Source organism: Corapipo altera, unplaced genomic scaffold (genome assembly GCF_003945725.1).
Source record: "Corapipo altera isolate COAL_440 unplaced genomic scaffold, ASM394572v1 114, whole genome shotgun sequence".
Lineage (NCBI taxonomy): Eukaryota > Metazoa > Chordata > Aves > Passeriformes > Pipridae > Corapipo > Corapipo altera.
In genome coordinates this window covers 387,601-399,186 of record NW_020885009.1, presented here as the reverse complement: position 1 = coordinate 399,186, position 11,586 = coordinate 387,601, and the positions used below count along the sequence as shown (strand labels likewise).

Sequence of the window (11,586 nt, the reverse complement as noted above, 5' to 3'; positions counted from 1 at the left end):
GAAGGTGGTTGTTTCCTGGTTGGCTGGGTTTTTTAAAAAAAAAATAACAAAAATCTCTCTTCACCTCTCTTTTTTTACCTTTTTTAAATTTTTTTTTTCCCCCCCCCCCCCCCCCCCCCAAGTAATAAAATGTGTTTATCACTTGAAGAGCATGTTTATACTTGAGGTTTAAAATCTGCTCTATATCAAAAACTCTTTCATTTGGGTAGCATAGCTGCTGTCTCGCAAGCTGCCTGTCACTGCTGAATTCCCTGTTGGAATTTTATGTGCTAATTAGGGGTAATGTCGAGGAGAGGTATTATAGTTTGCTTATAATGTAGAGAAAAGTCTACACATAAATGTTACTTTTATGAACTTGAACCAAACCAGGCTGCAGAATGTGAAGGTAAAGGCAGAGCATTTGTACAGCTCTGCTTTTGCTTTCCTCGTGCTGTTTTTCAGGGAGAATCATGAGTTACACTTTAGGGCTATACAGAGGAGACTGGGGACCAGAATGTGGTATGTTAACCATGGTGAGAAGCAGTTTCTTCCTGGAGTAGTTCCTGGAATGAAGGTTGGCTTAGTGGTGGTTAAAACAGTAATTTTCAGAGGTGAGGTAGCAGTGCACCAACTTGCCTGTCTCTGACCTCCCTGATCACAGAATCATACAATCACAGAATGGTTTGGGTTGGAAGGGACTTTAAAGACCATCCAGTTCCAATCTCCTGCCATGGGCAGGGACACCTTCCACTAGCCCAAGTTGCTCCAAGCCCTGTCCAACCTGGTTTTGGAAACTTCCAGGAATGGGGTGCAGCCACAACTTGTCAGGGCAATAATCTGATCTCTGCTGATATCATGATATGCATGAGTCTTGTGACATATCTGAGAAGAAACGCAGTCTAAAAGCTGTAGCAGGATTAAGCTGAACCAGTGTTACTGATTTATTCCAATGCATTTTCCTCCCAGGAATCCATCAACATTTGAGGTAACACAACTGAGAAGTGCACAAAACAAAGTATTTAATTACTGTTAATATTGCATTGAAAAAATAATTACATTATTTTCACTAGTAAGTATGGTGATACTATATGTGTGTTAATTATTTAAAGGACAAAAATCATTATACTGCACAAGCCATGGTCATAGCTGCTCAGGATTATTGTAGAACAGAAATGTAAGTGTATTGAGTATAATTTCCAGGTGACAGACAAATGTGGAATGGAATTTTTGCCATGAAATAGATACACTTGAAATGAAAAGAAAACAAAATTACTATATTTACCCATTGCATTAGATAGAAATTTTTGATGGAACAAGAAACAAATTGCCAAGAAAAAAGATGTAACCTGAAAAACATTAAAAAGAATTTGGAAGAAGACCTGGATTCCGGGTATGAACATGATAAATGGTGTGTTCAGTTGTTTGTTTTAAACTTCATGTGGTAATCTAAAAAAGTTATTCTGAAACTGTATTATACTCGTATGCAAGTCTTTCTTGTACTTTAACTAGCCAGTAGACTTTATAACCCAAACTTAATCAGTCTGTCCCTCTTTACACCAATTGTTACTTGCTTAGTCCAAAATTAAAATCAGAGATTACATCACTGTGTTCCAAACCATTTGTTTAAATCTGGGTCCTTCTGCAAGGATTTCCAGGGATGCAGAAAAAAAGGATTCATGGTAATCCCATGCAGTTTGATTTAGAAGTAGTTCAGTGAATTCGTTTTTTCTAAGGCAGTGCAGCCGTGCAAACAATCATCGTAATCCTGTGTTTCAATGGGACTTCTTCCAGTTGTGGTAGGATACATGGAAAGTTCATTCTGAGCCCTGCAGAGAGTATGAGACTCACTAAAGGCAGAAGGAGACATACTGTAAATAATCTGGTGCTGAATGAGAAATTGTCTTAGTTTAACAAGATTACAACTTAGAAATTAAGAAACTTCAGGTGGAAGTGTGGAAAAGGAAAAAACCAGCTTTTTATTAACAAAATCTACATAAACAACAAATGGTGCGATCAAAAACTTTCAGAAGAAACAAAACAAAGAGACAATTTCCCAGGTGGTGGTGGGGAAACCTGCGGCAACCTGGGGAGGTGGGGGTGGGGGTGGCGGGGAGAAGGGAAGGGGAAGGCAGGACTGTCTCGGCAGTTCAACAGCTGCTCGCAGCCACGAGTGCCCGCAGCAGCCAGCAGCCGATGGCTTCACAGCCAGCAACGGAAGAGTCCTTTTTCCCCACAGGCAGTTCCGAAGGTAGAATACCTCGCCCCGAGATGGGTCAGTCTCTCTCAGTCATTCTCCGCAAGGTGTCCCGTGGCAAAAAAAACCACTTCCTCTCAGGAAAAGAAACGGAGGCGGCCGAAACTGGGCCCTTCTTCCCCCCCACTCTGGTTGGTCAACCAAACCAAAAACCTCTGAACAAAATTTTTTCCATACTAATATGCTATATCAGATTTAAACTTTCCAACCATATACATACATACATTACCCCAAATGTATACATATTACAGATATTTACATACAAATACAGGCACAGTGTTGTGGGAAATTCACCCAAAAATGAGGTCCTCTTGAGGTATACACAATGTTTCTCCATCTTCCTGTATCACCCACCATGTGCTACCTGATCCTTGAGCAAAAACAATGCCACAGATGAGTTTGCCTTTGCTTGAGGCAGGATTAATCCAAACTGTTTTACCTACATACCTCTCAAGTGAATTACTGAGACTTTGTCTCCATCTGCGGTGTGAAGGGACTCTGATTGGGCAGGGCTGGCTCAATTGACGGAGGCTCTGCTGTTGACTAACCATGTAGCCTTTGCTAGATGCTGATCCCAGTGCTTGAAAGTCCCTCCACTCAACACCTTCAGGGTGGCTTTCAACAGTTCATTACACTGTTCAACCTTCCCCACAGCTGCTGCATGGTATGGGATGTGATACACCCATTCAATGCCATGCTCCTTCGCCCAGGTGGTAACCAAGCTGGGTCAGATAATGAATGGGTCCCATTATCTGACTCAATTCGCTCTGGGGTGCCGTGTCACCACAGGACTTGCTTTTCAAGACCCAGGATGGTATTTCTGGCAGTGGTGTGGGGCACCAGATGTGTCTCCAGCCATCTCATGGTGGCTTCCACCACAGTGAGCACATAGCGCTTACCTTGGCGGGTTCGTGGCAGTGTGATGTAATCAACCTGCCAGGCCTCCCTGTATCTATACTTACTCCAATGTCCACCATACCACTGGGACTTCAGTCTCTTAGCCTGTTTAATGGCAGCGCATGTCTCACAGTCATGGATAATCTGGGAAATAGTGTCCATGGTTAAGTCCACCCCTCGGTCTCATGCCCATCTATAGGTGGCCTCTCTGGCCTGATGGCCTGAGGCATCATGGGCCCACTGTGCTAGGAACAACTCTCCTTTGTGCTGCCAGTCCAGATCCACCTGTGACATCTCGACTTGTGCAGCTCGGTCTGCCTGTTCATTGTTGTGATGCTCCTCATTGGCTCAATTTTTGGGCACGTGGGCATCAACGAGGTGGACTCTCACTATCAGCTTCTCTATCTGGGTAGCAATGTCTTGCCACGTATCAGCGGCCCAGATGGGTTTCCCCCTGCGTTTCCAATTGGGCTTCTTCCATCTATCCAACCACCCCCACAGAGCATTGGCCACCATCCACGAGCCAGTGTAGAGGTAAAGCTTTGGCCACTTCTCCCGTTCAGCAATGTCCAATGCCAACTGGACAGCTTTGAGCTCTGCAAATTGGCTTGATTCTCCTTCTCCTTCAGTAGCTTCTGCAGCTTGTCATGTGGGGCTCCATACAGCTGCTTTCCATTTATGTTTTATCCCTACAGTGCAACAGGAACCTTCAGTATGAAGGGCATAGCCCGTGTTTCTTCTTCTGGTAGTGATTGTATGCTGGGGCTTCCTCAGCCCATAACACCTGCTCTCCTTCTTCTTCGTCTGCTAGACCAAAATTCTCACCTTCTGGCCAGTTCGTGATGACTTCTGGGATCCCAGGGTGATTCAGATTTCCAATACAGGCACGCTGCGTGATCAAAGCAATCCACTTACTCCATGTAGCATCAGTGGGATGACGTGTAGAGGGCGCCTTTCCCTTGAACATCCAGCTCAGCATCAGTAATCGAGGTGCCAGGAGGAGCTGTTCTTCTGTGCCAGTCACCTTGGAGGCAGCTTGTACTCCTTCATAAGCTGCTAGGATCTCCTTCTCTGTTGGAGTGTAGTTGGCTTCAGTTCCTCTGTAGCTTTGGCTTCAGAATCCAAGTGGACGGCCTTGGGTCTTGCCAGGCACCTTTTGCCAGAGGCTCCAGGAAGGACCATTATCCCCAGCTGCAGACTAGAGTACATTCTTCACATCTGGTCCTGTCCTGACTGGCCCAAGGGCTACAGCATGGGCAATCTCCTGCTTGACCTGTTCAAATGCTTGCTGCTGTTCAGGGCCTCAATGGAAATCATTCTTCTTGCAGGTTACCAGATAGAGAGGGCTTTCGATTTGGCTGTACTCAGGGATGTGCATCCTCCAGAAACCTATGGCACCCAGACAAGCTTGTGTTTCCTTCTTGCTGGTCGGTGGGGCCATTGCTGTGATCTTATCAATGACTTCTGTCGGGATCTGATGACGTCCATCTTGCCACTTCACCCCCAGGAACTGGATCTCTCGGGCAGGTCCTTTGACCTTACCCTTTTTGATGGCAAAACCAGCTCCCAGGAGAATCTGGATGATTTTCTTTCCTTTCTCAGAAACCTCCTCTGCTCTGTCCCCCCATATGATGATGTTGTCAATGTGTACTGCAGGTGTTCTGGAGCTCCACCCTTCTCTAGTGCAACCTGGATCCGTCCATGGTAGATGGTGGGCCTGTGTTTCCATCCCTGGGGCAGTTGGTTCCAGGTGTACTGCAACCCCTCCAGGTGAAAGCAAACTGTGGCCTACACTCTGCTGCTAATTTGCAATGTCAATAGTGGCGTACCACCTCGCTGCCTTGAATTCCAGCTCCTACTGGAGCTCCAGCATGTCTGGAACAGCAGCACTCAGCAGCAGGGTGGCTTCATTCAGGCCACAATAGTCCACAGTCAATCTCCATTCTCCATCAGACTTACGCACAGGCCAGATGGGGCTGTTGAAGGGTGAATGGGTCTTGCTGACCATCCCTTGGCTCTCCAGCTCACGGATCATCTTATGGATGGGGATCACAGAGTCTCAGTTCGTTTGGTACTGCCGACAGTGCACTATTGTGGTGGCAATTGGCACTTGCTGTTCCTCAACCTTCAACAATCTCAGAGCAGAAGGGTTCTCCAAGAGGTCTGGTAATGAATTCAACTGCTTAGTGACCTCTGTCTCCACAGCAGCTATTCCAAAAACCCATCTATGTCCCTTGGGGTCTTTGAAATATCTGTTCCTGAGGTAGTCAGTGCCCAGGATACATGGGACATCTGGACCAGTCACTGATCATCTTCCAGTCCTTCCCGGTCAAGCTCACCTCAGCTTCCAACACTGTCAACTCCTGAGACCCTCCTGTCGCACCAGAAATGGAAATAGTCTCTGGTCCCACATGTCCTGAGGGCATTAACGTGCATTGAGCGCCAGTATCAACCAAAGCCTGGTATTCTTGTGAGTCTGACGTGCCAGGCCATTGGATCCACACAGTCCAATAAACACAGTTCTCCTGTGCACCTCTGTGGCTAGAGGCAGGGCCCCCCTAACACTGGTCTTGGTTGGGACCATCACAGCTCTTTCCCTGTGAATACAGTTGGGAGGAACCTTCTAGCAGGTCAGATCCTTGTCCATGAGATACCGATACTGCACTTACTCTCATGGGCTTCCCTTTTTCTCTCTCCTTCAGCTCTTGTCCTCGGGCTGCTAGGGCACAGGTAGGTTTCTGTCCCACTGTCTCATGACTTCTCCATGATGGACTAGGAAATACCACATCTTGGTTTGTGGGTCTGTCCGCTCTCTCTAACTGAGGAACATCTGAGTCTGACTTCAGAGGCTCTGGTTCGCATTGGTGCCACGTGGAAGCTGTTTTCCTTCATCTCCTCTCTAAGTTTCTTCTGTTGATCTTGTACTTCTGTAGTCAGTGCCTTGAGACTCTTAACCATTGTCTCTATAGTGGAGATATGGGCCTGTGTGTGGACCATGCTGTTGTACATCCTGAGTTTATTCGTTACAGAGCCCACTGTCTCTCTGTTTCCTTCAAAGTGCAGTGATGCCAAGAAAGTGGTGTATACAGGTAGCCGTACCTGTGAAAGGCTCCACCACATCTGTGATATACACCTGATGTCATCGGGGTTGTGGCTGGGTTGCCCATCCTTGTCAAAAAGTGTCTCTAACAGTGCCAATTCTCTTAGGGATTGGATACCTTTCTCCATGGTCTTCCAGGCTGTCTCATAATGGTGCTGCTGCAGGAAGCCTCTGTAAACAAACTTCTCTCTCACACCTGTTAGAAGTCACTCCCAGAGAGAAAGGGGCTTTGACTCTCTCATGAATGCTTGCTTGATACCCACATCCTGGGCCAGGGATCCCAAATACCTTGCTTCGTTGCTGTCAAGTGGCAAGCACTCACCCATAAGGTTCCACAATCAGCCAGGTCAAAACAGGCTTGTCTTGGCATCAAGTAACATCATTCCACATATTGCAGAGCTGGTCATATGACAGGGATTTGGGAATGATCTCAGGCTCTGGGTCTTCCACTGGCTGTGAAGGCCCTGGTTCCCTGTCCTCATTAACTGGGCATATTGACTCGGCTTTATACTTCTTCCTCTGCACTGGGGCCACTTCTGCTGGCTGTGACTTCCCTTCTGGGTCTCCCCCCTCTGAAATGGGTCAGTCTCTCTCTCTCAGTCGTTCTCTTTGAGGTATCCTGTGGGAAAAAAAACTTCCTCTCAGGAAAAGAAAAGGAGGCGGCGGAAACCAGCCTGCCCCCCTCCCTACTCTGTCTGGTCGGCCAACCAAACCAAAAACCTCCGAACAAAAGACTCCAGTCGTGCCCTCAACAACTGCGCTCGCAGGGAACCTCCCCCTTCCCCCGCTCCTGCGCTGCCCAGCGTGTGCAGCTCCGCTCTAGCTCTATCACCCACCCCCTCCCTGACTCCCCCCATCCTGGAAGAAACAGATGGGGGGTGGGAAGCAGGAAAAAAATGAGACTCAAGGGAAAAAATTCCAACATCTCTTTTCAAACCTATGACAGAAGTGCATATATTTTCTATATGTGTAATTCTTTGATTTTTAGGTGAAGTGGATGTAATGGTCGTGACTCCTGATTTAAGCCTGCTCTTAGCCTATAATTTAAAGCAAGTTTGAAAAATCTTATTGACATAATAGTTAAGGTTTTCTTCCTGTAACTTGTTGCTTGTGTGTAAAATCTCCATTTTTCAAGGATTTCCACATTAGTTTGTTTTGATTGCAAGTAAATAAAATTGTCCATTCAGTTTCCTGTGCTGAGTGCAGAAATAAGATCTAATGCTTGTTACATTAGAAGATATAACATTAACTGTATTTCATAAACCTCCCTAAGACCATTCCAGCATTTAGGGGTTTTTTTGCATGATTCTTCATCCCTGAGATTTGTGGAGAGGGACAAACCAGCAGAAAATCTTTCTTGGTACCAGCTCAGGAATTTCCTTGAGTTTTCATTAATTTCTCATGTCTGACAATAGCCATGTATCCTGGAAAATTCCAAAGCAGGCTTTTTATAATATCTTTTTTTTTTTTACCTGCACCCTGCAAATGCAGAAGCTTCTACGGGAAAGGTCAGCCAAACAAATACCTTGTACATACACCAGGGAAACCCCCCAATGGAGGGACAGCATCTGATAGCTGCAAAATGGGGCCAGAAAAGACAATATTCAGATTAAAAATAGGAGAAGAAAATGTGAGGAGACACCAATGGCATAACCAAATTGCCCAGTGGAGATGTTTCTTTTTTTAAGTGCATTTAGATGGGAATTCCAAATATATAGTTACACATCTGTGTTCAACAACCAGGAAATAAATGAAAAAGAAAATTGTGATTTTAGAACTTAATTTGTTTTGATTTAAACCCTAAACCCATGCATAACTACCAGTTTCTCTCAGTCTTTTTTTTTGTGTCTTACTGATACCTGAGTACATGTAGTTCTTGGTCCTTCTTCCCTAGTTTGTCTCATGTGCTTTGCATTTTAGCTCCTGTTTTTATTGTTCGGGTAAGTGGTGAGGAAGGAGCAGTTAAAGGGAAATAATATCTTCAGTGTGTCTCTCCAAGCCTGCTCCTGTAGAATTCCCCATACGTCCATACAGCTCCCAGAGTTTTGGGGATGCTGTGTTTAATGTTCACTGCTGGGTTTGACTACCACAACATGAAAAGCAGCAGCTCTTCCAGCAGCCTCCTGAGCCTTCCACCATCACAGCAATCCTAGGAAATGGGGAGCTGGGGGACTGGCAGTGCTCTTACAAATAGATTAAGATATAATTTCTCAATTTTGTTGCAGAATAGAAGCAATACAGAGTTACTCCACTTTGTGAAATGAAAATATATTTGCATGATGGTTTTTTCCTATACTATAACATGTTTGTTTTCCTTCTTAACAAGTGATGGCAATATATTAATTGTACCTATTTTGCAATCCTTCAGGTGGCTATAATAGCTGGAAATTTTGAGCTTGCTGAATATATCAAGAATCACAGGGAAGCTGATATTGGTAAGCAAAATATTAACAGACACTGCAAATAAGCTCCACATGTTTAAGCCAGGATTTTGCAAAGATGTTAAATCTGGTCCTATGTGAGATTTGACAAGTATAATTTCAGGGAGGTTTTAAAAGTAACTTTCTAAAAAAAAAAATGAAGGCAGGGGAAAAAGCTGAAATGTTTTCAAAATATGCTCTGAAAATGAAAATTTGGTAGGTAATGCATAAGAATGGTACACGCTTTTTAAGTATAAATCAGTTTGTAACATATTAAATACACATCCACATACCTGGATAGATAGGCTCTTGCAGGCTGTTTTGTCATTGCCCAAAATCAGCTTTCAGTAGGAATAATTGGTCAGAAGAAGATGGAGAAAGATGATTCCCTACAAATAAATAAATATGTGGCAGAATCCAACTCTTGATATCCATGAAAACATTTCCTGTCATGGAGTTTGGTGTGTGGCACTGGCTGAAGGGTAGTGACAGGCATTAAAGGCCCCTCACTGAAAAACCTTAAGACTCTTTAAAGATTTTTTACGTAGAGAGATTCACCATTAAAATAAAACCAAGTTTGATAAAAGTGATTCCTAATACAGTTTCATAAAAATGATTTAAAATGCTTTTATTCAAGTAAATTAAAGCTCCACAGAAACATCCTGAAGTTGAACAAAAAAAGACATTTCAATGAGGAGGGTCTGTGTAGTCTGCTCTGGTTTAACTCTGTGATGCAAATCTGCAACTTGATAGTATTTAATTTATATGGAGAATTAGGCCAGCTCATATGAAATTTAAGATTAAAAATTGCTCTGGATTAAGGACTGCTTTCCATTCCCTTTCCTGGTTGCATATGGTCTACAGGGATATAATTAAAAATTTTATGTGGTAATGTGAATTCTTGTAGCTCTGTTATACTTTCAGCTCATTCAGAAAACTGAGGACACATTGCATCAAAGTCATAATTTCTACATAAATTTCATAGTGTGTTTGAAAGGATTTTTTCCCTGGGATAGTGGGGTAGTTTCTTGCCATATAAGAATTCTTCATCCTTCTGGATTTATTAATAATGTGTAAAAAATTAACTAAAACCAAATCAGTTATTCCTAATAGGTTTATTGTTGTTTGTATTTGCATATGGCTAATGCTTTTATGACTCTGTGAAGATGTTTAAATGAAAGGAAATAGTTGTTTAGACTCAAATGTTCCCTTAATTTCTGACCTGTTAGTTCTTGATAGTCTCCAAATTTTCCTGATGCCTTCACTTTTCCACTGAAAAGTAGAAATATTGGTACTTCCATGATTGACCTGCATTTCTTTGCAAGATGGTGGTGGATTGAGCATAACTATTTAAATCAGTAGATTTGTCTTTAAATATTAAGTTATTTCCTCCCACCTAATTTAAGTTAGCTGGACATTTTTCCTTTAAGATTTACCACTCTAAAAAAAAAAAAAAAAGTGAAGTCATCAAAATGTCTATTTCTAGAATGTCTTCCAGTCAAAAAAAAAAAAGTAAATCAAGGAACCAAATCTTGAGCAGAAAACCTGAGAGCTGGTGTGATGATGAATGTGCAGAATGATGTCAGCATTTCATCTTCAACAAGCTGGCTTTAGCTTATCATACTTGTCTGGTTATCCACTATATCCGTATGGGTTTGGATGTATTCCAACATATATCATCTGAGTAATGTACCTCCTTAGAGGCAACAGAGGGGGAAGGAATAGCAAAGAGCTTGAGGAGTATCCTCAAGGAGATAAGGACAGATCAAACTCAAGTCACTTGAGAAACATTTCATCATTCATCTCAGAAAGTGCATTTTTGGTTAGATACTGAATTTTGATATCCAACCAGTTGATTAAACCTTGTTGTTATTAATTTAGGCTCATTTAATAACTGTAATCACTTTGTATTTTGTAATTATTTTAGACTAATTGAATAATAAGCTACAACTGTGGGAAATGCTTTGACATATGTGCAGCTTTTTGGGGGGGGGGGTCTCTTGTCTGTGGAAGTTTATGGTTGTAGATGATGAGCTGTTCAATCATTTCACAGTCAGCTTGTCAATGATATTCTTGATTATTCCCAATAGCATTCAATGGAATGAGGGTTTACGGAAAACTCCACATTGCTCTTGATTCATTGGGCAAAATTCCACTTTGCTCTTGGAAAAGTTCTGACGTAATCTTTTAACTTTTAGTGATCCTTGTACACAGTAGCTTTAGCCATAGATGTTTTTTTAAATGCAAGCATAATACACAACAAAGTAATAGAAGTGGCAATAATATTTTTTTTCAAAAGTAAGCTGCCTCCTTACCTGGATGTGTCGTCTTAAGCGTGTGACTGTTTTATTGGTGGTAGTGATTGGAGGCTGGACTTGGCTTAATAGTTTCAAGAACAGGTTTTATCTGGTGACAGAAAAAAATTTTTACATTTCTCAAACTAGAGTATTGAAAATATGAGAAACAATATTTGCTTGAAATCTCTGAGGAGCTACACTCCTCGTGTCCATCTGTTTTGACACGTGCTAATTAGCATTACTCTTAGATAATTTTGTGGTCCCAAACTGCTGCTGTAGGAAGTTGCTTGTACTTTGATTGCAGAAGGTATTGTGTGGGTGTCTCCCAGTTTGTCAGCAGTCACAAAGCTGCTTTCCAGTAATGATGCCAAAACTGCAGTTCCAGGGATCTGACAGCAGTGTGATTCCTGGTCCTGTGCCTTGGGGTGAACGAGCTGCTCTGGTTGTAGCAGAGGTTGCAGCTCATCCTTCTTGAGGCAGGAGGGTGGCACTGCCTGTGGAAGAGGCTGAATTACATGTCTAAAAGGGAGCTGTTTTTTAATTTTTTTTTGTTTTTTCCCCCCTTTTGCCTGAATCTGTGCCAAACTGTGGTGCTAAGGCTGTCCCTCTTGTTGAAGATGATGGAGAAGCAATTCAGGT

At 43.0% G+C, this 11,586-nt stretch overlaps 1 protein-coding gene across 1 annotated transcript in view; it reads left to right on the top strand.

Moving 5' to 3' along the window:
* Positions 1-11,586, top strand: part of SHANK2 (SH3 and multiple ankyrin repeat domains 2) — a 324,085-nt gene that overhangs the window by 66,551 nt on the left and 245,948 nt on the right. Inside the window, exon 11 of the mRNA XM_027667371.1 lies at positions 8,599-8,665. Within this exon, the coding sequence (XP_027523172.1) occupies positions 8,599-8,665 (67 nt within the window). The remainder of the gene's footprint in view (positions 1-8,598; positions 8,666-11,586) is intronic.